At 44.0% G+C, this 27,413-nt stretch overlaps 4 protein-coding genes and 2 long non-coding RNA genes across 24 annotated transcripts; 5 read left to right on the top strand and 1 right to left on the bottom strand.

The window, feature by feature from the left end:
* Window positions 1–372: 372 nt before the first annotated feature.
* LOC6736219 (tyrosine-protein phosphatase 1) lies at window positions 373–27,311 on the bottom strand. Of its 3 annotated transcripts, none has more exons than XM_044922894.1 (10): window positions 27,295–27,311; window positions 4,362–4,773; window positions 3,715–3,822; window positions 3,554–3,646; window positions 3,350–3,491; window positions 2,434–3,283; window positions 1,670–2,355; window positions 992–1,616; window positions 740–917; window positions 373–678 (listed from the first exon to the last, which is right to left on the bottom strand). In XM_044922894.1, exons 2-10 carry the CDS (start codon window positions 4,512–4,514, stop codon window positions 589–591), a joined length of 2,925 nt encoding a protein of 974 aa, XP_044778829.1. In that variant the 5' UTR covers window positions 4,515–4,773; window positions 27,295–27,311; the 3' UTR covers window positions 373–588. The 3 variants fall into 3 exon arrangements, with proteins under 3 accessions (XP_044778829.1, XP_016029693.1, XP_016029694.1); XM_016170576.3 differs by lacking the exon at window positions 27,295–27,311 and adding an exon at window positions 8,494–8,853; XM_016170577.3 differs by lacking the exon at window positions 27,295–27,311 and adding an exon at window positions 8,616–8,853.
* Window positions 6,028–6,665, top strand: LOC120284759. Of its 2 annotated transcripts, none has more exons than XR_005543982.2 (2): window positions 6,028–6,139; window positions 6,265–6,665. It is a non-coding gene; the product is annotated as an uncharacterized LOC120284759 (long non-coding RNA). The 2 variants fall into 2 exon arrangements; XR_005543983.1 differs by having other exon boundaries at window positions 6,028–6,143.
* LOC120284758 lies at window positions 7,542–8,328 on the top strand. 2 transcript variants are annotated; one of them, XR_006541752.1, is made up of 3 exons: window positions 7,542–8,032; window positions 8,097–8,167; window positions 8,229–8,328. It is a non-coding gene; the product is annotated as an uncharacterized LOC120284758 (long non-coding RNA). The 2 variants fall into 2 exon arrangements; XR_006541751.1 differs by having other exon boundaries at window positions 7,542–8,167.
* LOC6734418 (G-protein coupled receptor Mth) lies at window positions 9,138–12,917 on the top strand. 8 transcript variants are annotated; one of them, XM_039293456.2, is made up of 9 exons: window positions 9,138–9,571; window positions 10,027–10,211; window positions 10,422–10,932; window positions 10,992–11,145; window positions 11,204–11,380; window positions 11,435–11,689; window positions 11,766–11,937; window positions 12,003–12,197; window positions 12,654–12,917. In XM_039293456.2, the coding sequence occupies exons 3-9, from the start codon at window positions 10,426–10,428 to the stop codon at window positions 12,760–12,762; spliced, it is 1,569 nt and encodes a 522-aa protein (XP_039149390.1). In that variant the 5' UTR covers window positions 9,138–9,571; window positions 10,027–10,211; window positions 10,422–10,425; the 3' UTR covers window positions 12,763–12,917. The 8 variants fall into 8 exon arrangements, 5 of the variants coding, with proteins under 5 accessions (XP_039149390.1, XP_039149389.1, XP_016029712.1 ...); XM_039293455.2 differs by having other exon boundaries at window positions 9,927–10,211; XM_039293457.2 differs by lacking the exon at window positions 9,138–9,571 and adding an exon at window positions 12,265–12,352 and having other exon boundaries at window positions 9,783–10,211.
* Window positions 13,303–23,538, top strand: LOC6740503 (G-protein coupled receptor Mth2). Of its 8 annotated transcripts, XM_039293447.2 has the most exons (6): window positions 15,398–15,486; window positions 19,453–19,506; window positions 19,628–20,405; window positions 20,474–21,086; window positions 21,162–21,356; window positions 21,505–21,924. In XM_039293447.2, exons 3-6 carry the CDS (start codon window positions 19,652–19,654, stop codon window positions 21,674–21,676), a joined length of 1,734 nt encoding a protein of 577 aa, XP_039149381.1. In that variant the 5' UTR covers window positions 15,398–15,486; window positions 19,453–19,506; window positions 19,628–19,651; the 3' UTR covers window positions 21,677–21,924. The 8 variants fall into 8 exon arrangements, with proteins under 8 accessions (XP_016029697.1, XP_016029706.1, XP_016029700.1 ...); XM_016176476.3 differs by lacking the exons at window positions 15,398–15,486; window positions 19,453–19,506; window positions 21,505–21,924 and adding exons at window positions 13,303–13,406; window positions 22,693–23,538 and having other exon boundaries at window positions 19,642–20,405; XM_016176485.3 differs by lacking the exons at window positions 15,398–15,486; window positions 19,453–19,506; window positions 21,505–21,924 and adding exons at window positions 13,303–13,406; window positions 21,939–22,356 and having other exon boundaries at window positions 19,642–20,405.
* On the top strand, window positions 23,987–26,515 carry LOC6734416 (probable G-protein coupled receptor Mth-like 9). Its single transcript, XM_002081400.4, has 7 exons — window positions 23,987–25,018; window positions 25,075–25,266; window positions 25,325–25,558; window positions 25,617–25,773; window positions 25,833–26,036; window positions 26,098–26,177; window positions 26,239–26,515. Exons 1-7 carry the CDS (start codon window positions 24,379–24,381, stop codon window positions 26,271–26,273), a joined length of 1,542 nt encoding a protein of 513 aa, XP_002081436.1. The 5' UTR covers window positions 23,987–24,378; the 3' UTR covers window positions 26,274–26,515.
* Window positions 27,312–27,413: the final 102 nt, after the last annotated feature.

The raw sequence follows: 27,413 nt of genomic DNA, 5'->3' as shown, positions 1-27,413 counted from the left end.
GTACATGTATAAATATCAACACACAAGGCTCCCCACTGAAGAAACAAAAGACTCGTTTTTTAATTACACATTTTATTGGATTTTTGTTCAGCATAAATACATTTATGAATTGATTTGGTGCTAAAATACTAACAGTTTTATCTTCTCATGTCTATCAGTGTATAAGGTTCGCGTTCTCGGTTGCTATTTGCGTATTGTTTTCGACCGCCAATTGTGGGTGGCGCGTAGCGTTGGATGGGTGTAAATAAATTGCCATTTGCTTCGCTTTGTATACTTCGATTAGGTAGTTGGTTTACTTCGTTAACCATTCCGTGGTGGCTTTGTAAATTTAGAATCGTTCCTTGCAGCACTTTCGGCAAACTGATGGAGAGATAATGTATAAGTAAGTGTGTATTTGGGGATACCTTATGAACGGAGTTGATAATGCAATATACGGATTTGTAAGAGTAATGATATACAATCAGTTTTAAACATATGTCTACGGGACCTAAAAATTAAATAGATTTAGACGAAGCTTCGTATAGAATAAGAAAAACTTGGGGCGTGTTAGCGGAAGATTGTAGATTGAGTAGCTGGATGGTCCTGCCCCTAATCCTCGTCGTCGTTAATGGCCGCACTGCTGCGTGAGATCTTCATGTAGGCGGCGCAGATGCACTCGCACACGAAGCGGTACTGGCTCTGGAATTTTAGATCACGATTATAGGAAACCCACAAGTAAATCCTATCCAGCAGTACTCACCACATTCTGCACCATGCAGGCACGCTGATCGCGCATGGTGCGCACAATGTCCAACGGATACACTGGCTCTCGGGCCTCCATCAATGCCAGCGCAGTGTCCATCAGTATGAGCACTCCAGTACGTCCTATTCCCGCCGAGCAGTGGACAATCACAGGTGGATTGGCTGCACTGATGCACCTGAAGATTAATAAGATGAAACATTCGGTTGATGATATCCATCACACATTCGAATTCATAGCCCTTGTACTCACTGATGCACGCTTGTCGAGACCGGCGTCTCGTCCTCCGGAGTGGCTCCGTTGCTGGCCGCGCACTTGCGCTCGCGCATCAGTCCGCCGTTCTCGTCGGCATCCGCATCGGCATCCATCAGGCGCACCTGCTTCAGACTCTCCTCGATCTCCTGAAGGAGCGTGCGGTTTCGAGCGGCGCGCACCCGCTCCGTAAACTCTAGGAAAAGGTTAGGATCGGAGGGCACGCAGTGATCTGGCCAGGCCAAGTACTGCATGTGGTGGATGTGTCGCTGCTCGTGCTTGTCCTTCAGAACAAACTCGCGGAAGACGAAGCTACCCGTCTCGTCCGGCTTCTCGCTGAGGCATCGCACCGAGAATCCCTCCGCCAGCTGAAGCTCCTCACCGGTCACCGGCCAATACTGGTGGCATTTCTGGCGACCCGACTCCATTACGGTCGTTAGCATCACCAGGAGATGACTGCTCTCTTGCTGTACCATGCGCCAAAAGTCCGTCGTGGTGCTGGCCAGAGGTCCCTGGGTGGCAATATATCGGTTTACCGCTCCGCCGGGAATCTCCATGTTTACGTAGTTGGCGTTGATGTAGTCGCCTGTGAGCGAGTTGACCAGAGATACCCGGGTGCAGTCATCTGAAATAGGGTTTCCATGTTAAAATGCCTCAATTTAGTGACCTTTAACCTACATGGCGATATGTCTCGATATCGGTTCTTGGGCGCGTTCGCCGGCTTCCGAGCCTCAGTGATGGCCAGATCCGGGTTCTTCCTGTACATGAGCTCGTACTGCGCCAACAGGGCGCCCGAGGCCAAGCCATCGCTGAGCAGCAGCAGGCTCTGGGTAAACAAAGCATCCCCATCAAGCAGATTAGAGTGTGATCCGATCTCATCGCTCTCCGGGACGTACTGGTACAACGGCTCCTCCTCAAGGAGCAGAGGGGCCGAGCGCTGGGGCCGCACCGTCAGTAGCAATTCGCCGCTGGCTTGATGACGGCAATCACGAATCATGGCCACTACCTGCTCGTGACGCAGGCCGTGCACATCCCGGCCATTAATCATGAGTACCTCGTCGCCCTCGCAGACGCGCGGAGTGCAACGATCGGCGGGCGTATGGGGTACCACTTTTGACACCTGAACGGGCAGGCTCAAATCCACTCCACCCTTCACGTTGAAACCATAGCGTCCCTGCTCGTCGGCCTGCAAACGAATGGTGATGAGGTCGCTGCCGCTTTCAGGCTGCTGATGACCCACGGCGTCCGCTATGGTTGTTGGCAATAGAAGTGGACTGTGTTGGCCGGAGCTGTAGGCGGGCGGCATGGGCGACGGGGATGCAGACTCGAAGCGCCGGGTGCACTGTTCAATAAACCCGACGTCGCTGTCAATGAAAAAAAAAAACAAGTAGCGTATGTAACCTTAACTCATGGAACAGTTTTCAAATTTATTTCCTACTTACAGTTGAATGTCATACTCGTCGCTCTGCTGCTCCCACGCCTTGCGCGGCATGGAATCGGCCTCCTTGGAGGTGACCTTGTTGTCGTGCGGACGGCTTGTCTTTGTAATGGTCAGTATGGTTCCTGCACCGGCTGGCTTTCCGTTGTTGTGGGAGTTGGCGCTCTCGGAGCCGCTGTGCTGCTGCATAGGAGTACCGCCCGAGGAGCCTGATGTTCCCACACCTCCGGCCGCTCCCAGAAGCCGCTTGCTCGGCGAGCGCACAAATACCTTGTGAATGCGACCACGCTGTTTGGACTCCTGCACCGCCTGTAGCTCTGTGCGTCCAGAGTAGTAAAACTTGCTACCCAAACTGATATTGAGGAAGCGCGAGAGGCGGTGTGGTCGCTTTAGGCGGAAGAAGCTGTGGTGCTCCACGCAGGACTTCCACAGCGCTTTGGCGTGCTTGTGGCTGCTCATCCCAAAGCCCAGCAAAGTATCGTAGTTCTCGCTGGGCTCGCGGCGCAACTGGATGAAGAAGTCCTTACGCTTGAACGACACCTTGACCATCTTGCTCCACGAGAAGGTGTTCACGCGCAACGAATGCTGGAAGACGAGCAGTCCGACGGCCGATACGCCCAGCTGCAGCTCCTTGCCGTTGGAGTCGGTGGCCCGGTGCAGGTCAATCCCGTATAGCTCCAATCGCTTAGCGTGCTCTAGGTAGTTGTACTCCGCGTCCGCCGGCAGCTGCCCACGGTGCAACTTGTGCAGTTCTCCAACCTTCCGCTCCGCCTCCGTTGTCTGGTCGCAAAGCAGCTGCATCCCGCTCAGATAGCCCGGCTGGTGTTCTGACGCGTTAAAGTCTCCCAACTCGGCTGTAAAATAAATGGATGGTTAGGTGCTGTCTCATTAGGTAAAGCTGTTGAAGTTCATTAAATTACATTGCACAGTGTAGCTGGCAAGCAGGCACTGGGTGTTGCTGGAGCAGGGCAGCTTGCCCAGTAGAATGTGGCGCTTGATCTGCAGATAGAACTGGTAGCGTGTGAACTCCTCCTGCAGTCGGCTGGGGTCGCTTACAAAAAACTAAAAAAAAAAGAAATCTTAAGATAATTTGTAGAAGGAAATGGAAAGCGCTGTTGTAATACCTTAACCCTAAACTCTAATAATGGTACGGCATCGTTGTCGAGGGAAACGCTGCTGCATTGCTTCTTAAACTGCTTCTGAGCATCAACCCATCTCTGAGAAGAAAAAGCGTGTCAAGTAATTATAAATGCTTTTTAGAGCAATGGAAAACTTCATAACTTACCACGACGTCACCCGGCTTCTGTGGAAATAGTAGACCAAAGTAGTCCCTTTCGGATAACTCGAGATATTGAAAGACCTGATCCAGGAGTTCAGAGCCTTTCGCACGTTTCTAAAAGGTGTACAAATGCATATTTATAACAATTTCTTAATACGAAAGCAACTAGTTAAGATTATTAACTTAAATTCCATTTACTTCTTGTTCGCATTGCCTTCATAGCAACTACAGTAATTAATCGACATCCATTTGAATGCAATTGGGTAGGCTACTATAATCTTAATCTGCGGCAACCACACACACTACTCGATCATTGAGGTGAAAGAAAGTGAAACCTCGACTGGAGATTGGAAAATAATGCGGACAAGTGCGTGTCTGGAGATGCTAGTCGAGAAGAAAGTGAGCTCTGAGTGCACAGCAGCCAAAAGTGAACAGATAAAATTGAATAAATGAATAGTGATGATTATGAATACCGCGAAACTTTCTTTGTTTTGACTACGATTCGCATACCGCATAATTATGCGCGGAATCACGGATATATACATAGGTGTAAACCAAGTTGTGCAAGTGGAACTTTAAAACGGATCCCTGTCTAATCAAGAATATACGGCTAGGGGCTGTAAGCATGCTAAATCCTAAGGGGTGGGTGTTACCTCGATCCGAAAGGTGTGCGTGATGTCATCTAGGAACAGGACGGTGACGCATTGCTGCCGTTGCGGGGTCTTCTTGTCGCGCGCCAGTTCTGGGCCGCCTCCTCGCAGGCGAAAGGTTCTAGTCAGGTTGTTCAGTCGGAAGCGCTCAAACATGACCGAGTTCCATGAACTCCATGATTCGGGTCGGGTTCGAGGGGTACAAAACTTCGTGTATCACGTTGGAGGGCGCAGATGGCGGAGAAGGAGCTCCCTGTTTGTTCGGACTGCCTCTCCTGGCTCGGCTTTTTGTTTATTCGATAAATTGGCAAGAGTGTTTATATTTCTTAGCTTAGTATGCTTGCTGGATGTTTTGTTTCCAGTTAACTTGGCTGCCTCCCTCGGCTCCTTTTCATGTGGATGGATATCTGATTGACTGAAAAACAAGAGTGGTTGAGAACGGGGCCCATATGAGTACCAACTTACGGCTTGTTGAAGCAATGTTGTTGAAGCAATGAAAAGCGCTCACGCCTCCTCTTCCGCTGCAGTTGTTTATTTTCTTAGTTGTTATTTTATGGTCAACACACAACACACTACCTAACAATAGAGGGCTTCGCTTTTCCTGCCTCTCATTTCTATATCCCCCGCGGGATTGGATGGTGCATACTTCCACGTAGTTGCTCTGCCCAGACAAGCAATCGACGCAGACGAAAGTCGCCAAGTGCTGGGTGACTAATAATTTGTCTTTGTGGCCTTTCTTTGCCTCTCTCACTGCACCGCGTAGCTTTTTCTTACTCGTGGGCCGCAGACAGCCCAGAATAACCATTGTCAAACTTGAAGATAAGGTAAAGTCTGCCATTATATAGGGGACAGTACTAATACAAGCTCGTTTTCTATTCGTACACTCAGGAAAACATTTTTGAATCATACGAATCATTATTAAAAGTGATTCTAAGAATCATCCCATCAGAATTCGTAAAAAAGTAGCATAAACATTTATACATTTTTATTTATAATGCCCGTTTGTTTATTAACTGAAGTTAAATAATAATAATAATAATGGAGCAGCTCAAAACTCGTCGCAATTGTCTCAGTGCATTTGCCCCAAGCCTCAAATCGTCTGCTAATGATTGATGTGCCGTGTAATTGGCTTAAATGCTCTCGACTAATATACACAGACCCAAGTATCTATGTGTATATAATTGTAAGCACTATCCACCTATTTTACCTTTCAACCTTATTTTCCGCAGACGTCGACTGTTCTACAAAACTGGGTTAAACCCGTTTTTGTTGAACTGCGCAAGGCGGACATGGCGCGAATTGAAAAGGGCCAAGAATTAAGATACTGAGCTTTTTCTTATGGTTACCATGTAGTTCCTAGTAATTATCGATCGGGGTCTAACTAGCTAATTTTCTTGAGGCAGTGACTGCTTTTACACAGACATCGTTTTATCGCTAAAAAGTGAGGCATAGGTTACTTTCCTGAATTGCCTCTGTGAAAACCCACATGACAGGCAGAGAGCGCAATTGTAAGTAAAAATACCTCGTTATCGAAAAGATATTTTTGTAATTTGACAGGCGAGAGAGGAAGACGGGCAAATCTGGCGGATCAGGAAGCACAACTAGTGCCAGATCGAGCACTTAACTAGAATAGAATGACAGGCATAAATGTATTTTACAAACACTAATCGGCTATAAAAGAAAATCAAAAAAATTGAAACAGACTTAGTGCTTATCTTCGACCACTGGTCTCGTTTCATTATCAGCAGGTGAAAATCAACAGCACGATTACGACGACAAGTGTAGGTAACAACATACAAGGTTAATCTACAAATGTACAAATATTCAAATAATACTAATACAAATAATAGTTCAAATACCCAGCTCTTCCTTAAAAGAACCAAAAGTCTTCAATTTATAATTCTAGATTATGGAAACTAATTTCATTGAGTTGCAATTAGCTGTGGACCACTGTGCTTGCCTGGGTTATCAACAGGTTGGCGAAAGAGAACAGCACTCGAAAATAGGAATATTATTAAAAACAAACAATTGGATGGTTTGCGTCATTCTCTGACGCCCACGAGACCCGGTTACTAGACCCGATACTAGATGAATGAAAAGGGAAGCGGGACCCGGTGGACAGTGCCCCACGCTGCGCGCCATATTTCCCCGGAAGCCAGTTAAGATCGGTGCCCATTTAGGGCAGGTTGTCAATGGCCAGCCAGCCAGCCAGCCGCTTTGACTTTTCATTATGAAATCGAAATCAAAATAAAAAAATGGACAACGCCTATGTGGTGGCCCACTGGGATGTCCATTGTTCGACCGCTGTTTCTCGCTTTTCGGTTCGTTGACCGACTTCTGTGCGAAATTATCATCGGGACACATGTTTATTTGTTTACCCGGCATTGTTTCTCCATCCCGCTGACCGAATAACGGTATGGGAGCAGCCTCAGCTCGCATTGCTTTCTGCGGCTCTCTCTCTTAACCAAGCTGAGCTGCTGGCGAAGCACTTTCCTAGGGCACCTCCCCCTGGACCTGCACCTCTCTAAGAGTACTTGTGATCTCTTGTGTCTTGGGATTGCTGAGTGCTCATCTCTCGGGGTGGCACAATCTACGAAATCATTCCAGAGACAAGGGCAACGGGCACAATGGAACCATATGAGGTAATGGAAACCGCAGATGTGGTACTTCCAAGGAAGTGAAATTTGAGAAACGCCAGCCACAAGATAAGCAACAAAGCATAGGCCAAACAAAGCGTGTGTTCAGCTAAACTTTTCAAGGGGTTCTAAGGAGCGATGTCACTCACATCAATTACACGCGTCTTTCGAGCTGATTTGCTTTGGGACGAGCTGGTCTTGACGCCTGGCAACCCAAATCAAAGTCAAATGCTAATGTTCCAAGAGTATCCTAGATTTATGTTGTACGAATATTATAAGAACCTTTAAATTTTCCTCAATTTTTTATTCTATCATAATCATGATTTGTCGTAAGTCATATTTAATCGCAGTAATTTATGTGCGCAATGATCGGTATATATTTAAATGCTTAAAAATAAAATTTCAGCTTGGCGACCCCAATTCCCTGTGCAAAAATAGAATTTGGCAGAACCGAAAGCAAAAGCTTGGTCTAAATAGATTTCCCCGGTTTCGAGGAGTTGCGGTCCACCCTCCGGGAACATGGAACACGGAGGCCTGTGGAAAAACAGGTTAAGCTCCCCGATTGATTTTCTCTCGTGCCACCGACGCATCAATTACGCTGGCCTGGCATTAATTATCGTCTGGCGTATGCATTTGCTGGGCTTACCTTATGCCCGTTATGCCTCAGGGTTGCCATGTGTTTGCCGTGGAAGGGGTGGCGACCCCAGGAAGGGATGGGGCCTTCTTCCGAAGCGGGGTTGGGACCGCTTATCGTTGTTTGCCTTTTAATTTTTATTGCTTTTGGCGTGCAGGAGCGGGAGGGGGAGCGCGGAGCGCACCCCACAACTGTTTGTTCAACGCTCAACATACTGAATATGCTATTTTCGTGTTCATATTCCACATGCATCACAGTCCCCGGATAAAGACCAAAGACCCGGGCGACACTCATACACACCCAGAAGCACAGACAGAATACTGGGAAGTATCTTTCATTATTGTTAAGCAATGACTATGATCAGTTTTGTAAACTTAACATAACCAGGAACTGGTGCAAATGAGGTAACTATATATTGCAATTACCCATTTATTATTGGACATGGTTTCTTACAGTGTAGAATTGCAGCTGATTTGTGCTTATTCTTCCGTCCATTCGTTTAACACTCCTGTGATTGGGTCAATTGCATTTGTTGTTCTGTATGTCAACTAGATGGTTAATTGACGATTTTGTAAACAAATAATCAACGATTAATTGCAGTGCATCTTGGCTATCTTCCTTTCCCCTTCATTCCCCCTTATCAACGCTATTGCCACTTCCTTCGTTGCACTACATCCGTGCGGCTTTCGAGATTTGTTTGCGTGTATGGATGGTTCTCTCTAACTATATTTCTCTCCCTTGCCCGCCTGCGTGGAACTCCGGAAGAGGTAGGGAGCAAGAGGAAGAATAACAATAATAATTACAAACACTGCAGCGAAAGAAGATGCAACACAGAGGGAAAGGCAGAGAGGCGGGCTCTTCTTACCTCTCTCTTTTCGGGCTGCTGTACTATACTTGCACCAACTAGATTTTGAATTCAACAAACGCAGAATATGTTTCTAACGCATTCGGAAAGAGAGCACACACTGCACAGCCACCGACACTCACACATTCGCACTCAGGCTGCCGCTTTAAAGAAAGGACAACAAAAGTAGAAAAAAATTCACGAAGGCCGGTTAACAATCAATATAGATGCGCGAACGTGGCTTAATGTCCTTTGTCCATTAACTGGGGTTTTCACGGAAACGGAAGAAACGAAAAACAAACCGAAATAAACTGAACCGACACAATGAAAAAATGGACTGGCTAGTGATGGATGCTAGTATCGATATTGATATCGCACGATAGTATCGATATAGCCTGTAGTTGTAATTGATAAGCGCAATCGAGTTAACAGTTTACGATAAGATTACGATATTGGGTATAAGAAGTTGATTTTTTTACGATTATTATTATTCCATATACAAAACAGCACTTATCTGATCATAAAACTGATCATAAAACTTTTTATGGAGTTAAAGCGGTCGCTCTAGCCTTAAAACTGAAATGTGCTCCGTGGAAACAGGACATCAAAACTGACTATCGTCAGTGCAAGTGCATGTTCAATATATCGATTCAAACGTCACTGATTAAGCCGATGTCAAACAGAATATAAATAAAAATGAAAGAAAGATCATAAAACATGAAAATACATCAATCCACATATCCATCCATATTTTCAATAAATAAAAATATTCCCAGTCCAGAAACTAAGTTGCGAAAAATTACTCTGTACAAACGACACTGATCGTGCCGGCAGACTGCCGGCCGCGGGTTGCCCTGCGCAACAACAACATATCGCTTTCATATCGCTTTTTCCTGGCATTCATGTTTTAGGAGAGAGATCGCTTGCGTGAGAGAGTACGCGTTCATTTTAATTCAGTTCAGTTGACACAAACATCTGTGTATATACGTATCCGTAAAAGTTGGGCAGAACAATATAAAACATAAATGATAGATTGTCAACCGAAGCCAAACTCTCAATTTGAAAATAGCCGTGATACACCGACCGAGAAGAAAAAAGCGTAAATATTTTTTTACAATGAGGCTTCGCTGTTGTGGAAGTAAATAAAGTAAAGAACGAGGACCAGGGTGTGTCGTGTGTGCATTTACACATACATATAAGCAGCGACGAATTTAATTATTGTCAGAGAAAGTGCGAAGACTTTAACCACCTAAAATATATCGATCTTTAAATAAAGCATATTTTCGGTATATATGTATGAATATCATACCATTAGTTTTGGAAAATACTAAACAAAAAATAACTTTGGGTTTTCCCGAACAAAATAATCTTAAAAATTAATCAAACTTTATTTACTATTATTTTAACATTTCTTGGCTAATGCTTTGCTTTGCAACTGACTTTTGATGGCTTAGCTACTTGGAAGCCCAAGTCATTGGAGGAACCAAGTTTTAAGTGCGTTGTGATCAAATGTGAGGCCACTCCGTCACCATATCCACACCTCCACTTTTGTAGATAGGATCATCAGGAAGTTGAAGATGAACCGAATGAAAATCGAATTACCACAGAATTCAGCCGTAGCTAACAATGAATTTGGAATGAAAATGCCTTCCATAGCTAAATACATGTGCCTTATTGCTAGAGAAAAGCCTCCTAATTCAAAAACCAACCAGAACAACTGTTCGGCCTTACAACAAAATGTATGTATGTACAAATCAACTTCATTCAGCATGACAAACGGAAAAAAATATGTGGACTATCTTCGTTTTGTCAATTACAACTTCCTTCTCATTTCTCATTTGTACAATATCAAAATACCATTTAAGTTCTTATCATTGGATTTGGTATTTTCAATTCCAACTATGGCAACAACATCTTGGCAAAGGCGTCCTTTCTTATGTCCTTTACAGATAAATGAAAACTCTTTTCGTTCTTCGGATATCAACTGTCATACTTGTTGTGCTGGTTATTCAAAAATCATATGCAGACATTCTCGAATGCGATTATTTCGACACTGTCGATATTTCGGCAGCTCAAAAGCTACAGAATGGATCGTACTTATTTGAGGGGTTGCTCGTTCCGGCCATTTTGACGGGAGAATATGACTTCAGGATTCTCCCGGACGACTCGAAGCAGAAGGTTGCAAGTCACATAAGAGGATGTGTGTGCAAGCTGAAGCCCTGTGTCAGATTTTGCTGCCCTCACGACCACATTATGGATAATGGTGTATGCAACGACAACATGTCCGAGGAGGAGCTGACTGAACTCGATCCTTTCCTTAACGTGACTCTTGACGACGGGTCGGTGTCCCGCAGACACTTTAAAAACGAACTAATCGTCCAGTGGGATCTACCGATGCCGTGTGACGGAATGTTCTACCTGGACAACCGAGAAGAGCAGGATCAGTACACGTTGTTCGAGGTTCATTTGCCTAATATGTTCAAGGAATATTTGGTTTACTTGGTATTTTCTAATTCTAGAACGGAACTTTCTTTCGCCACTTTGACCGCGTGACCCTTAGCAAGAGGGAATACTGCCTTCAGCATCTTACCTTCGCAGATGGCAATGCAACGTCTATTCGAATTGCACCTCACAACTGCTTGATAGTGCCATCAATTACCGGTCAGACGGTTGGTAAGCTATACCATACGATCAGCTGATTTGCCGTGCGATTATACCTTTCTCACCACAGTGATGATCACTTCGCTGATATGCATGGTTCTAACGATCGCCGTTTACCTCTTCGTCAAGAAACTACAAAACTTGCATGGAAAATGCTTCATCTGCTACATGGTGTGTCTCTTTATGGGATATCTTTTCCTATTGTTCGATTTGTGGCAGATATCCATAAGCTTTTGCAAGCCAGCAGGTTAGATAATGTCGACGATACGGTAAAGGACGTGTTCAATAACGTCTTTCTTAGGTGTTCTGGGTTACTTCTTTGTCATGGCCGCATTCCTTTGGCTTTCCGTAATCAGTCTACATCTCTGGAACACGTTCAGAGGCTCCTCCCACAAAGCGAGTCGATTCTTCTCTGAGCATCGGTTTCTGGCCTACAATACCTATGCTTGGGGCATGTCGATGGTCCTGACCGGAATCACCGTTCTGGCCGATAACGTCGTTGAAGACCAGGATTGGAATCCTCGTGTGGGCGAGGAGGGACACTGTTGGATATATAGTGGGTACCGACATCCAACTATATATATGTATGGGCACATAGTTAACCATTATGCTTTCTACTTTGTCATCAATAGCTCAAGCCTGGTCAGCCATGCTCTACTTTTACGGTCCAATGGTATTTCTTATTGCCTTTAACATAACCATGTTCATCCTGACGGCTAGGCGTATAATAGGAGTGAAGAAGGACATCCAGAACTTTGCTCACAGGCAAGAGAGGAAGCAGAAGCTGAACTCCGACAAACAGACGCAAGTTAAACGACTTCCTTGAAGAAAGTCTCTCGAATAACGGTCTCTTTATGATTTCATTAAAGTTACACCTTCTTCCTACGGCTCTTCATCATTATGGGATTGTCCTGGAGCTTGGAGATAGGCTCCTACATTTCGCAATCCAACCAAACTTGGGCCAACGTCTTTCTGGTGGCTGACTACTTAAATTGGTCCCAAGGAATCATCATATTTATACTGTTCATTCTGAAGCGTAGCACGTTGAGACTCTTGCAGGAGAGGTAAGCAATCTGCAGGTCTGCAAGAATTTCGTCTAATCAGGTCCACTTATTATCTCTGCCTGAGCAGCATTAGGGGGGAGGGTGAGGAGGTCGACAACAGTGAGGAAGAGATTTCGCTCGAGAACACGAGGTTTGATCGAAATGTCCTATCATAGGTAATCCGAAGAGAACTATTTATTGGTCATTTGGTGTTGGAATTATTTGTTCTACTAACAACTCCCTTGATCTGGCATGTAAGATCAAATGCACTAATTTAGTATGTTAAACCTGTTTTCTTGGCCAAACTGATCGGTTTAGAGCCACTTGCACTGCGATTTGCTTGTTCACCTTTTAATCTCGCTTACTATCAGAATGGTGTTTGTTGTCCCCACAATTTTATTTACATGTTATTCCACTTTTACATTGCTATTGTGTCCTTATGTTTTCCTATAATTCTAATTCGTGTCTGTTTCTCAGGAACCATCCTAAATCCACGAGGAGTGTCATTTCTAACAGATCGATGGCGAGTCGTATTACCGTGGGAACAACTCCTAAAAATAAAGCACGGAACTCGACTTTGGCTTAAAAGCTGTAATAAGTAATTATACATATATGTATGTACATATATACAATCTTATAAATATCCATACCATAAATAACGGTTTGTGAGGTGGATTTCACACCATTCATTTAACATAAGATGTTTTTTTAACATTTGAAATAAAAAATAATACTACAGTAATATTTTGTCAATATATTTTGTCGTACATATGTGTCTTTAGTGACTATTAATAAATAAATATCAATTTGATATGGACGTGAACATTTGTAATTATTAAAGATGCTGAAATACCAATACCATCAGTTGTATTACGTACATACCCACATTTCTGCAGGACGAGGAAAACATCAGGACCCCGAGGCGCGTCTATCACTTGCTGAAAGCTGACCCTAAAGCTTAATCTCCTTTTCTTTTGTGGTAGAAGTATCCGCTGGCGTTTTAAAGCTTTCAATAAAAATGTACACAGCTTTTCGCCACAGCATTTTGCTCGAAATGTGGCGCACTGGGGAATTCCAGCAAAAATGGAGCATGTCAGAGGATGGAATTCAGTCGCCGCGAATTCGCCCGACGAAGAAGTGCACTTGCGGTTCAATCGGGAAACTTATCGCTTTGGATATATCTCAATTTGACCCGGCTAGTCGCGCTTATCTATCCCTAACCTCGGTCCAGTAAGCAGCACATCTCTAAACAGTAATTTACAAAACAAATTTGTTTTAAAGCCCGAAGCTAAAAATAAATGAAACCAGTGCAAACATTGTGATTTAAACTTTGAGCAGTGTCAGCACTCCAATACAAATTAAGAAACTCTTGGGCAATTAAAGATCATTCTTTGGAATGTTTCTCGTTCGAGGCCTCGGTGCTCGGGAATCCGCGCCTCGCGAGTTGCGAAACCAGAGGAGCTGTGCCGGATGCCTGCGATGTATAATGCGGCTTTAATGTCTCGCCTCGGCCCACAACAAACAGTCGCGTTGTCTCTTCATGTATCGCCAATTGTTTCGTGCTGATTTGCTTGTTCAATGCCAAAACCAGTTTCTTTCTTATTTTGAAGTTCGCTGAAATGAAGGCAAGCGGTTTTAGGGAATACCGCAGAAGCACCTAGAGTCTTTCAAGCCTCGCCGGAATCATTTGTCCCGCTTTCGTCGCAGAAAGCAGATTCAGTGTGATCTCTAATCGTATGTATATATCTATTAATCCATGAATGGTTTGGGCAGCAGCGTTATGCGCTGCACTTGGCCTGTTCAAATACAGCTGATTCCAAGCACGAGTTGTGGTTTTACTTAAACTAAATATCCGTACGTGCTAATGATTTGTTTCCCGTTTCGGAGACGTGGGATTTGGCTTCCTTTTAATGGCTTACATCTGCCGTTGCATTTATTTATATAACCCCATAATGTAACGCTAAGTGATTTAAAACGATAATAGTGTTTCAGTCTATTGTGCCGATTTTGTTGTGAATGCGCAACAGATCATTGCAGAAGCTCTTCTAGTCATGGTCCAAGGTCAACTGTGATTTATGTCGCATGCTTTATCAGCAGCTGAGCTTGGCTTAGTCCCCCAGCAAAGAACTAATCAGTGTCACCTTACTAAGCATACGGTACGTTATCAAGCAGTCGATCGGCGAGAAATGACCAGATCAAAACAAAGAATAAATCTCTTTTTCGCTCTTGCCGAAGGCGAGAGAACTCACACAGCTGGTGGCTGCTCCGGCGCCCTGCTAATTAATTTGTAAGTTCAGCTATTTGAGTCAGCACCCGTGTTTCGCCCGGGGCCACTGCTCCACTCAAGAGGTCCATTCATTGTCCGATAATTGCTTTGTTTGCCCACAGACACAATCGAGCCTCTGTTGGCACTCACTCGATCAAATTTCGCATTGTTCGGTTCGGTCTTGTTTTGCCCGCCTTGCAATTAGCGGAGCAGCGGTCGGCAAAGCACTCGGCTAACAGACCTCTAACAGGGCTCTGGTATCTGTCTGCTATATATCTGCTAGTTCCTTGAGTATTGGCGACGCCTGCTCCTCAGTTCGCTTCGAGACTTCGCTGGTCGTGGGTGCAGCTGCTCCGTCGGAACTCGGAAAACTCCATCGAAAACCTGCTATCATTATATTGGAACCGCGAATTAAGAATCTCAATGTTAATTAATTCGTAAGCTAGCGTGTGATTTTGCCGGTATCTGGAAATCCAAACAATCGTAACCGGTTCGCTGCCCGATCGCGCACCCACACCCACCTTCCAGGGAATTCCCCATAGCAAGTGCGTTTCGAAAAGTATTGGGAAAGAGACGTTTTTTTTATACCCATTATGGACATGAGGATCTGTTGATTTCTTGAGAAACTTTTATGTGGTTACCCGCCTTGAGCCACAGACTCTTCCCCGGTCCAATTTGCATAAGCAAACCGGCTAAAAACACACAACTCGTAACGCAAGTCGAACCTAAAACCCAAACCATGTTTCGTTAAAGCCTTTTCGCAAGGCGACAAAAAACCCGTAAACCCCAAAAGACTCTCACAGAGGTCCGACTGTTTTTGTTTACCCATCAATAGCTGGCCAGTGTTTTCAGGTACTGATACTGACGTTCGTAAAGTTCCCCACTGATCTAAAACTGGAAAGTGCGCGAGCTGGGACAACACCAACAACAACAACAACAACAACAACAACAACAACAACACCAACAACAACAGGAAGAACTCTGTTGCTCAGCAAACCACTTTAAGTTGCCTACATTACGAGTAGTATTCATCACCTGAACTTGGTAAGTGCACGCCGACTACTGGGATCGTTCATATAATGGCTCCTAGCACTTCATTTTACAAATTAAATTGGACCTGGTTGGGATTGTGCTGACAAAGGTGTCTGACTCAGTTGCCAAGACTCGCACTTGTAGGAACAGGAACGGGTACGATTTCAGGCAATGGTCATAAAAGTTTACTGGCCATTGCGTTTACGAGTTTGAAAACATCGGTTTAGAAATCAAAGCTTTAAACTACTAATTACGTGACAAATACTGACTGTTTACCCAACTGCTTCCACTCGATGCAATTTTATTGAGTCACTGGGAAAATTGGTTATTATAGTGAAATGGCTGGCCACCCCGCAAAGGCCGCACCTTGGTCATCCAATTGGTCTGCACTGTTTCTTTCGATTCAGAATTCGAATTTGTTAAATGTTGTTTACACTTTCGCACATTTGGCTGGGAATTGTTGTTGAAACATCTTGGAATATTGTTTATTGTTTGCTTTGAGGTTTGTTTATTTCACTACAATTTCCCCTAGCTTCTGAGTATTAAATAAAAATATATCATGCACCCCGGAGTATTATATAAACATATATAGAGCATGTCCAGTGTTTAAGTGTATACTTAAACATACATGCATGTACATACATATTCTAGGTCACTTTCCCAGTGCACTTGCGACTAAAGTTTCATTCAATTGTTATTATCATGACATTAGAGATTCGGGTGGGGCCATCGTGTATCCCGCTGTGCATTTCCATGATAAGCCAAGTGCATGTACCAATTAATTAGTGGAATGATTTTTTAGTTACCGAACTGTGTTTCCCAATGGCTGTTCTATCTTGATTTGTGTCTTACCAGAGATCTCACTCACAGAAACAAAACACATTAATCTCCAGGGGTTAATGTGATCATTTCCCTTTAATGTCATGCATCCAACTACTTAGCACTCCATAAACTAAGTAATGTTTATACCTTACGCAGAAAAGTCTAAAAATATGAATTGAGCAACCACTAGCAGGGATTTCTCTTTCCAAATGAGATTTGGATGCAGCATGCCAAGACTATTAATGGGATCCATTAGTAAGTTAATTCGTTTTGAAAACGATCATCGATTCGTTTGTGCTGCCTTCTTCGTTAGGTCCCAGCATTTAATAGAAATACAACACAACAGAAACTTATGAATATTATAGAAATAAGAACTTCGGCGGGGTTCCCATTTATGTGCCGTTCAAAATGTCAAAATGGCCGGTGACACGAGTTTCATCAAAACCGATGAGCGCTAACAGACACCCATGCTGACGGCCATTTATCTTCCCGGGTCTCGAGTTCCCGAACGGGATCTGTTGACTGTCGAGCCTTTCTCTCCCCTGGAAAATGTTGGGTGTCAGTGGAATAATATTTGGCGAACTTGCCACCCGCCCACTCTAATGGCAATCAATTGATAGAACCGCCCGCCTTTGTTTACAATCCACGGACAGCAGAGGCATCAGCATCGGGGGTCTAAAAATACTCCAGTTGGAATTTTCTCACGAAATATTCGTGCATGGGGTAGAGCAGCAAGAGCAAGCCCGTCAATGGATTGGCTATTAAAAATTGTTTTGTTAAGTGTTTGTTTGTGGGGAAAAGAAGACCGGACCCTGTAACCACTTCTTATCTAGAGAAGCGATAACCCGCCGCAGTTCACCACAGTTCGACTTCGGTGTGGTGACTTCACATTATGGATTTCACACACGGTAGTAGTGTCTCCTGTCTTTGGCGATTAGTTTCGCTGCTCATACGGACTGAAAACCGCGCAGCCCTCGGCAAGATAATGGGCATGCATATAAGAAATATTTCCAGTGATTTTGTGGCATACGTGATAAGCAGTAAAGTGGTTGAATAAAGACATCAACGAAAAACACCCAAACCCAAAAAACAAGACAGTTTGCATAAAAACCGAATGCGGATAAAAAACGCGCAGATTATTATTTATGTGAGTTCAGTTCACTTGAGTTGAAATTCGTTTCCGTGTAGTTTACAACGCACATAGTATATGGTTATTGTTTTGTTCGGTCATTTTCGATTTAATATGTGAATGGTGTCGCAGTTTGCTTAAATTGCGTATACGCCTTGTGACTCCGGACTGATAAATTTTCAATGCGTTCAATGCCTAGGGTGTCGCCAAAGTTAATTGAGAATTAATGGCGTTTAGGAGGGCTTAGAGCCACTGGATGACTCAGAGCCGAAGTTACTCAGCCACATCCTGACCATGGACAATTCGCAAACTGTGATAATCAACCAGATAATAAGCGAGTCCAAAGCCAAAAACCTAAGAAGTCGCATAGCCGGTCATCTGTAAGTAAATGGTTCACGTATTTAACTAGAATTGGGTATTCAATTCGATAAGTCGCTCATGTCGCCATTCTACCTATATAAATAAACAAGAAAGTCATACTCCTTTGTCAGATATTAGCAGGCGTCGTTGCCCCAATTGACTTTATCTTATCGGTTACCGACCACATATAAGAAATTTGATACGAGTCCGCTACGAAATCGTAAACATATCTCAAGTTAGCCAACGTACTCCGATTAAAGTTCGTACTTATCAAACAAAATCGGAAACGGGCTTCTCGCACACTTGTGATAGAAAGATATTGATCAAAACCAAATTACTGTCTTTCTATGTTGTTCAGTAGAGCGGCTTCTAAACTTTCCCTATTCTTTTCATTCGATTCTGTACATTCGAATTTTATATATGCAATCAATCAGATGGGGATTGTATGTGGCGCTATTCGAAGAATCACTTTCCAAACGTCATTAGTCACCCAATGATTGTAATCTCCGATTTGAATACTTAATCTTTTCGTGCGTTGATATTTTGAAATATCTTGATGTGTAATTCTTCGGGTAAAAATTTAGTCAAACAATTCAGCAAGAATAATTGTTTGGCAATAAAAATATAAATAAACAAAAAACTTTAGAGCACCGAAATGAAATTTAAAAGAAATATTGCTTTTATCAAATAAGTTTGGCGCACTCGCGAGGGCAAGGAAATTTCGAGAATCTGTTTATTGGAAAAGACCGCTGGCTATAATTCAATTTTATGGCCAATTGTTTTCATGATTTTAATGTTCCGCATGTTTTGATTATTTTTCAAACATCCGCAGCATTCATTCGCACATTTAAAGTGCGCAGATATATACGATTGAATTTGGTCCGCTGAAATTTCCCAAGTGCATGTGCTCAGCGATTAATTATGCTAATTTCCCACCGCAAGATAAGTGCTCTTGGCTCTCCCTCCCCCTCGCCCTCTCCCTCCCCCTCCACCTCCCACTGCCAGTATTCATTTTCCCCATTAGCCAACTGTGCGGAGTTTAATGTGTTTGTCCTTCTCCGCCCGTTCGCCTCCCATAAATTCGGACTAATTTAGTGGCCCACACTCCTGTCAATGCCGCAGGTTACCCTGCTGCTCCTCCCCCAAAGGCAAACAATCAGCGGATCAATGAATTAGTTGGTCCCCAAAGGCTAATGATACCAGATAAGATAGCGAGCGGTATAACTTTTCGCACTGGTAATGAATTTATGGACGGGCTCGTTAGCAGCGCTTGAAAAGTGGGCAGATCGGGATTGGAGTGGAGTGGAGTTCGGGGAGACTGCCACCTCTATTGACAGACGATGGCAGTTACTATCAATTTAACACGAATCCATAAATGTTTGCTCAGTCTGCACTCCCTGCGTGGCTGACCTTATGATTGATGTCCCGCGGAGTATGGCGCTCAGGTCGTGGGTAGTCCGCCCCTGGTTCCTCCCCATGGGACACGTTGGCTGCTAATTGCTTGTGACGCTATCCTGTTTCGCCTCCTTATTTCTTTTCGACAACCTGTTGTCTGCGTAGATCATGCACTACTCGTCCCCGCTAATGGGTCCCCAGATGTTGCTCTATTGCCCAATTTAGTGAACTCGCTTAGATAAACATTAAACGACTAACTAATCGGCAAATAGGTCTTAATTAGTGGCTTCACTTGCTAAGGCTTAATTGCTGCGTGTTGCGACTGATGTAACTCATGACTAAGTGTAATACTATATTTAACTGAATATATAAACGTTAGAAGAATACCCTAGCAAAGGCAAAATAGTGAATAAATAAACAAATATGTGTAATAATATTTAATAATGCTTTACCACTTCCAGAACCTCCATCATGCCGAAGAAAATCCATCAGCCTGGAGGTTCCCTCTACTGCGGAGTTACATTGCTGGGCGTCCTGTGCTTAGTCGTGTTCCGGTTGATTCCGGGGATTCCCTTCGGCACTTACGTTATGGCCGAGAGAGACCACTACCACACCATAGACGATCCAAATGTGCCCTGTAATTTCTACGATACGGTGAACCTGACGGGCCATAGGCTCTTTCCCAACGGAAGCTATGATTACTACGGCACAATAGTTCCTGCAGAATTGGTCGGGACGTACGACTACATACACAGCTCGCTAACGGAGCGCATAGAGGTTCGGGAACACGTGAGGGGATGCGTCTGCAAGTTCAAGTCCTGCCTGAATATCTGCTGCCCGTGGCGGCAGGTCTTTAACTCTGAGGTTGACGGATGCATAATAGACCACACGGACAACCGAACGTGGCCAGATCCGCCTATGCTCAATATAACCTTCCGCAACGAGTCTACGATATTGGTCAACATGTTCACGCAGTTTGCTATCCAAAGCTTCAGACCCTGCCCCAAGATGTTTTCCCTGCAGCCAGAGACCAGCAGTTGGGATGACTATCTACTCTTCGAGAACGGATCCATGCTCCGTGTGGACGATAAACTGCTAATCAGGAAGAACGAGTTCTGCATGGTTCCGACCTACGTCAACGAATCGGACATGTTCTACACCATACATCCGGCCAATTGTGACATGCAGGACGACCATAGCACGGTAAAGATTATCAACTCGTATGGTAAGTGGAATCACCTTTTTTTCTTCTAAACATCATTTTATTAATCCGACCTAAATTCTTTGCACCAGCCATGATGTTCTCCATTCCCTTCATGATGCTGACCATAGCCGTTTACCTATTGATTCCCGAGCTACGCAACCAGCACGGGAAGAGCTTGGTCTGCTATCTAATAGGTCTCACCGTGGGTTACTCCTCGCTGTGCTACGTGCAACTCTATCAAGTTGATGCCACGGGTGTTACATGCAAAGTGTTCGGATACACAGCCTATTTCTTTTTCATGGGCGCCTACATGTGGCTAAGTGTCATCAGCTTTGACTTGTGGCACAATTTCCGAGGGACGAGAGGAATTAACCGATTCCAGGAGAAGAAACGCTTCCTGTTTTATTCGCTGTACTCTTGGGGTATTGCCCTAGTTTTCCTGGCCTTCACCTATTGCGCCCAGCAACTTTCCAATTTGCCCGACAACCTAAAGCCAGGTATTGGGGATGGCGTTTACTGCTGGCTGGATATGAGCAACTGGGCAGCCATGATCTATTTCTACGGTCCCATTCTGGCGATCGTTGTTGCCAACACCATCATGTTCATAATGACTGCGATCAAGATTCACGGCGTGCAGCGCGAGATGGCCCGGATAATTGCGAGTGAGAACAGCACGAAGAACCTACGAACCGAGAAGGACAAGTGAGTGTCATCCTTTCAGTATTTCTTATCCACCTTCCCCCAAAGACGTTTTTATCATGCTTGGTCCAACTATAGATTCGGCTTGTTCTTGCGCCTCTTTCTCATAATGGGCATCACCTGGCTCACGGAGCTCATCTCGTACTTCGTGGGCAGCGACAAGGGGTGGTCTAAGCTCTTCTATATCTCGGATCTGGCCAATGCGATGCAGGGCTTTCTCATATTCATGTTGTTTGTGATGAAGAAGAAGGTCAAGCACTTGATCACAAACAGGTAAGTGTTGCTCTATCTACTCTAACTCCACGTTATGTCCTGTCCCGCCCACTGGGCGTTTGTCCATTCACACGACTCGTGACTCCCTCTTGTGTGTCGTGTCTCTGACTCTGTCCACCATCAAATCTGTAACCCCGACTATTCTCAGAACGATACGTGTGCGCAGTCTGCGGCAGACTGAGAGCGTAACGATGGGACCGACTTCGTTCTCGATGAAGCAGCGGTTTATGGACGCCTCCAACCAGATCCGCAAGCTGGTGGTGATCCGCAACGCCTTTGCCAATGGATCCACCAGTGGTATTCATTCACACGAAGTCTGAATCGATTTCGTCGATTGTAGTAAGCAGGTCCTCTTTAGCGCGGTTGCTCGTTTGTTGTGGCCTTTGCTAACCCGCGCTTAAATCAAGAATATTGACCATTTAGGGTCATATGATTCCTTCCTTATTCCATGTTCCTTAAATCTCTTGCACTAAGATGGAAAACCCGTTGGAGAGTATAGGAATATATATGCACTTCGAGTTCTGGCAGCGCGCAACTTCTGATTACATTAAACCTTATATGTTGTACTTATCTCGTTGTCAGACTGCTTTCGATATTGCTTAAACTCAAGCTCAACACCAACAGACACTGCCTGCAGACTAACTCTAAACCGAACACTGACAGCCAACACAGCACTGAATCTCCAGCCGCCTAGCTCGGTGACTCAGTCCGGTCGCGTCTTTGTAGCTACTAAACAGAAGTACCATTCCTAATTGCCCTGATCTAAACACAAACTTATGTTTGCATCCACCATGTGTGTCCATATGTGCATGTGTCTCAACATCAATTTGATCATCATCGATCGCTATTCATTGAAGACTCCTGGAGAAGAGGCGCTCGAATGGCCTGAGCTCGACCACAACCTCGACTTCCATCACTTCTGACGCGAATGTGCTGCCAAGAAAGCTGCACCTTAAGGCTGTTGACAAGGCCGGTAGCAATGCCACCGACCCGGTTCCGACCCCGAAGATAGCCATCTAATCAAAATGGTCACAGGTAATCCTCCGGAAGTGGAGAAGTAGTAGACAGTGTAGTTAACCCCAGTTGAAAGCAACCATTAGATAACCCTGATAACCTCTAACCCCTCGAAAACTAATCATAACGACCATCCATTCTTGTGTTTTGGTGAAGGTAACCTGTCTATATCCTATAGGATCGCTTAATGTGTTTGCTTTTCCCTAACTCAAAATCCAAGCACTCAAACGAACCAATTCTAATCAGATTTACCGCCATTGTCTATTCCACGCTGCCCACGCAATGGACGTCATAACCACTCCACCACTTCACACGAACACAGATGCTCGAGTGTTCGCGATGGCAGCAACCAACGTCAGAGCCAGTACTCCACCAAGACCACGTCGAGCAGCGTGGCCAATCTGTCGCTGCACGAGAAGCCATCGGTGGAGAAGCCGCTAGTGATCAGCTCGAGCGTAGATCCGCAGAAAACTACCATCTTCCGCTGATCTCAGCACTCGCAGTTGCCATAGGCAGAGCATTGAATACATCGGGATGCGTGCAGATCAGGAAGGACTAATCGCATTTATATTCATCTCGATCGTCCTCGGATTTTTGCGAACACTTCGTTCCTTTCTGTAGATAAAGATCACTTATTCATATCTTAGGACTACATATTCCTATCATGAGATTATTCTGTAATCAACATTTAAAGTCGATATCTATAAATTCGCGCAGTAGCATCCACATACGGATAGAACTTTATGAAAGACACTACTATAAGAGAAAGTCCCTATCCCCCAGAACTACCACGAAAACCCACCCCACCCCAATTCTCTTTCTTTTTTTAATGCCATGTGACCACGAACAACCTGATTAGTTGTATAAGAAAGTTATGCAGAGCCATATTTACTGTTTATGCAAGCAAAATTTTAAGGTTCTCCGAACCCCGCTGAGAGATCAAATGTGTAATTCACCATTAGCCTAAGTCCAAGGTAAGCATTCTGCATATATACGTAACATATAAATGTGCCTTGTTAAAACGAGATTGGTGTTGATTGATAACTGTATACCCTCTTTGCATAAATGTACCATTCTCCATATCTGCATTATCTCTGAACTAATGTAAAACAAAATACAAGAATTATAATTGTATTTCAAGCTTAATAAAGCCAAAGATAAAATTGAACGATGTTTTTTCCTCAGCGGATCTGTTTGACGAAAGTCAACGAATCTTTTCGAATATTCTTGAAGACCGTAAACGATATCTAGCCAGTTCACACACCTCCAGGTAAAGAAACTTTTTATAGCCTGGAAATGCACCTAAATATTTAAAAACCAAAGCTGTGCTAAAGTCGTTTGGATCATTTGGATTGTCGGTTCAAAATTTGATTTTCCTTACGGTCGCAAAGCCAATCACTTATAGAACAGGGTTGGAAATAATCTAATTACCTTTTATATCTATCTCAAGATAATTCTGGAAATGACTCGAATGGCTTAAATGCTTACAACTTAAGGTATGAATGTGCAAGTTGCGAGCGCGTTGAGATTCCACGTCGGTTTCTAGGAGGAGGGGCGGGACGGGTTGTGAGTCTCCCCAATCGCTCTTTTTGCCGGCTGCTTGTGGTCGCGTCTGGTTTTGGGAACGGCTAATCAGTTAGTCTGTTTTTTATTCTTGGCCAGCATGGAGCTCCGTTGCGGTTGCCGGTTTGTCGTTTAGAGAGAGGCAAGACGACTAGCTAGGAGAGACTCTCCACCAAACTTTTATGTTTATGGTTGTTCTTTTTGGTGTTGTCGGTGTCGTTGTCGCAATCGCAGCCGTTTTTAGACCCGCGTCACATTCGTTGTCAATTTTGGGTTTCCATTGTTGTTGGTTTAGATTTGTGACTCGGCGAGTGTGCGTGCATTGCTCAAAGCGAACGGCGATCGCTTCTCATATTTGTTTACTTAATTATTGAGCTGATCAGCCTGTGACGTCAGGCCGACGAACGAATCGACCAAAAATCCAACAAGCGTGGATCAGTTAGCCATGGTCTCGCCATTGATAATTCTTTTAGTTATATGGCTCTCCGTGGGCGTAAAGTCCCTGGAAATCGCCAGTATCAACCATCCCTGTGCCTACGCCCACACGGTCAACATTACGGATGGGCTGCGGATGAAGGATGGCTCCTACTCATACGCTGGAGTAGTGGTCCCACCGCATCTGATGGCGGAGTACTCCTTCAAGGTGATCGATGGAGTGGAGTACCGGGCCAAGAAGCATCTGCGCGGCTGCGTCTGTCTGCTGAAGCCCTGCATCAGTTTCTGTTGTCCGGAGAACCTCGTCTTTGATGCCAAGCACTGGAACTGCACGATGCCACACCAAGTCCGCGAGTCCACTCACGTGGAGCTCACCTACGCTAATAGGACGGTGGATCAAGTACGCATTCGCGATCGTTTTGTGGTGCGCACAGAGCTGGGTTGCCGAAACAAATTCGTGGACAAAAAGCACGATAACTTCTGGCAATGGGACCTCTTCGAGAATGGAACGCTACGGCGGGACGATCGTCTGTGGTCGACGGATGAGTATTGCTTTAGCCCGGTGGAGCACAAGCCGGAGCAGTGGGAGCTCACTCCGCTCAACTGCGAACGCTTTCAAACGGGCTACCGGGTTTGGATTTACGCCATTTGTGAGTCGTGTTGTTTGAATACCTTCGACGAGATTCTAACTCTTGTTCCCTTCTAGGCAGTATTATAGCCATCATTATAAACATTTTCATACTCTCTCTACTTGGATCTGTGAGAGATGCCCGTAAAAGCCACTATGGCCAGCTAATCATCTACTACCTGCTGTCCATGATCGTGGGTTACTCCCTGTTGGTCTACTTGGCCTTGAAGAATCCCATGAAGCTCTCGCATGTGGCCTGCAGGAACATAGGTTGAGTAATTTTGTCTACATCAACTGGATGACTTATTTTGTTCTATGTATCCCAAAGGATTTCTGGCCTACTTCTGCATCATGCTCTCCTTCGTCTTTCTGGCCATTTGCAGTCTTGACTTTCTGCTCAAGTTTAAACAAAAGGCAGTTAGGAGCTCCGTCCGTCGATTGTCCCTTGCTCTGGCAGTCCTTGCGGTGATTGGTCTTCGGTTTTTGGTGTCGTTAGCCCAGGACTCCAAGCTGCCCAAGCACTTTAAGCCGGGCATGGGAGAAGATTACTGCTGGTTCGATGGTAGGTTAAATAAGAAAGTACAACGTAGTATAACTCCGAGTTATCTATTCATTTTCAGTTCGCACCTGGGGTATCTTGATCTACTACTACGGACCCATTGCACTCCTCCTGATATTCAGCATTGTATGCTGTCTCAAGGCGTACTTTTCCATCTACGAACTGCCATCAGATACTCAGTACATATTGGGCACTCAACTGAAAATCGTCAAGACGCAGTAAGATTTCCTTAAAGATGTTTTTATTATAGACCCAACTATCTTTTATATTCCTGCAGTTTCTATGCCTTTAGCGCTTACATAGTGGGCGTGTTTGCGGTCTGGATCCGGGAAATAGTCGTATATATAATGGCCAGAGTGAGAGAGCATTTCTTCATCATTGACTTCTGGAGTGGAATTTGCATTCTGGGCCTGGCCATAGCTGGTTTTATTCTGCTTCTTGGCAAGAATTTGCACGTCAAATCCTGGTGGGCCATTAATGTGTAAGTTGTAATATTCGAATCGAAGCTACAATTTTTTAATTGGCCATCATTTTTTTTACAGGGAATCAAGTCAGACTGATCTGAGTATTATTAATGCTCGCGTATACAAGTTCGATGAGAAAGGCGATCTACAATCTTCAGGTTGGTGTTCATCTTACTGCTTCAATTCATATTCCTTTAACATTCATGTTTTCCTTCACAGACTCTCCCTACAAGCCGACAGTGACATCACTTTAACAGGAACTGAGATTATTGCTCACTGTGAACTCTGGTATTCATATTCGTTATGAATCATTTAGTCTGTCGCACACGGAAAAGTATATAAATAATAGTGCCTCAGTACTCTAGCTCTAAGAAAATAAAAATCTTATTATGATGTACACTTATATAATTAAGAAGAACCACAATTCTAATCACTTGTCACATTTACAACGTGCCAAAATAAATATAAAAATTCACTTTGCTTGTAATAATAAGAATGACACTCCTTTTTGTTTTTATTCTTAATACTACATGCGGTCTCTACCTCCCGTGAAGACCAAAAAAATTAGGCTTCCCGGTTAACTGATAAATTATTTAGAGCATTAGAGTGGGCATGGCATAAATGTTGTTGACATATCAATCGAAAATGGATAGACAAATAATATAATGGCCTTGCAAGTTTTAGGCAGTTTGTGGGCTTGTTAATCTTTTGAAACAAACTGTCGCTACCCGTCTACGTCTCTATAATCTCAAAATTCAAGCGTTTTATAGTTTTCATTCACACATCCCACTCCGTCCAAGCAGTCAAATCGGGTATGCACCAGATAAAAGTAGTCAAATGGATCGGATTGGAATGATCGTCTTGAGAAGACGAAGACTTTTGAAGGGGAAAACACTTATCGATGATATCGAATTTTCTGAAAGCGATAATATGGAACGAAAAGAGAAGAGAGAACCTCGCACGATTTTTTTTTATCCAAGCAAGGGCCACACTTCACACTGCCTTGTTTAAAAATAAATATTTTTAAACGTCCGATCGCCAATTTCCTTAAATTAATTGGAACGTTTAAAAAATGTACTGACCCGAAATCCTTTTCCTGTTATGTAGTTAAATACATATATAGGTCTCATTTTGCATCACACTGTTTTTATAGCATATATTTAATACTTTTTGAAATGTAAATTCCATATTTTTTCGATAATAATTTCAATAATATCAATAATTTTAATGTTCCCATTTTTATATTTTTCATAAGAATTATGTGGATGTACTCACCTATGAACTCTTACGCAATTCCTGCAAAATAAATATATCGTTCTCATTAGGATTAGGTAAACATTTTTATTGCAAATCTATCTCGATGATTATATAAACTTCTAAAATGCCAAATTTCG

Source organism: Drosophila simulans, chromosome 3L (genome assembly GCF_016746395.2).
Source record: "Drosophila simulans strain w501 chromosome 3L, Prin_Dsim_3.1, whole genome shotgun sequence".
Lineage (NCBI taxonomy): Eukaryota > Metazoa > Arthropoda > Insecta > Diptera > Drosophilidae > Drosophila > Drosophila simulans.
The sequence above is the reverse complement of the archived record's forward strand: the minus strand, read 5'-3'. Positions and strand labels throughout refer to the sequence as shown.

What these genes read in the sequence shown, in the direction of transcription:
- LOC6736219 (XM_044922894.1), bottom strand. Translation starts at nt 4,514, where the DNA reads ATGTTTGAGCGCTTCCGACTGAACAACCTGACTAGAACCTTTCGCCTG. An exon ending in TGCCAGCTACACTGTGCAAT is followed by an intron (nt 3,284 to 3,349) that starts GTAATTTAATGA and finishes TTTATTTTACAG; the next exon opens with CCGAGTTGGGAGACTTTAAC. An exon ending in GACGAGTATGACATTCAACT is followed by an intron (nt 2,356 to 2,433) that starts GTAAGTAGGAAA and finishes TTTCATTGACAG; the next exon opens with CGACGTCGGGTTTATTGAAC.
- LOC6740503 (XM_016176481.3), top strand. Translation starts at nt 17,720, where the DNA reads ATGGACAATTCGCAAACTGTGATAATCAACCAGATAATAAGCGAGTCC. An exon ending in CTACGAACCGAGAAGGACAA is followed by an intron (nt 21,087 to 21,161) that starts GTGAGTGTCATC and finishes GTCCAACTATAG; the next exon opens with ATTCGGCTTGTTCTTGCGCC. An exon ending in AAGCACTTGATCACAAACAG is followed by an intron (nt 21,357 to 21,504) that starts GTAAGTGTTGCT and finishes GACTATTCTCAG; the next exon opens with AACGATACGTGTGCGCAGTC.
- LOC6734416 (XM_002081400.4), top strand. Translation starts at nt 24,379, where the DNA reads ATGGTCTCGCCATTGATAATTCTTTTAGTTATATGGCTCTCCGTGGGC. An exon ending in GGTTTGGATTTACGCCATTT is followed by an intron (nt 25,019 to 25,074) that starts GTGAGTCGTGTT and finishes GTTCCCTTCTAG; the next exon opens with GCAGTATTATAGCCATCATT. An exon ending in AGGCGATCTACAATCTTCAG is followed by an intron (nt 26,178 to 26,238) that starts GTTGGTGTTCAT and finishes TTTCCTTCACAG; the next exon opens with ACTCTCCCTACAAGCCGACA.
- LOC6734418 (XM_039293456.2), top strand. Translation starts at nt 10,426, where the DNA reads ATGAAAACTCTTTTCGTTCTTCGGATATCAACTGTCATACTTGTTGTG. An exon ending in ATCAGTACACGTTGTTCGAG is followed by an intron (nt 10,933 to 10,991) that starts GTTCATTTGCCT and finishes TTCTAATTCTAG; the next exon opens with AACGGAACTTTCTTTCGCCA. An exon ending in TTGAGACTCTTGCAGGAGAG is followed by an intron (nt 12,198 to 12,653) that starts GTAAGCAATCTG and finishes TCTGTTTCTCAG; the next exon opens with GAACCATCCTAAATCCACGA.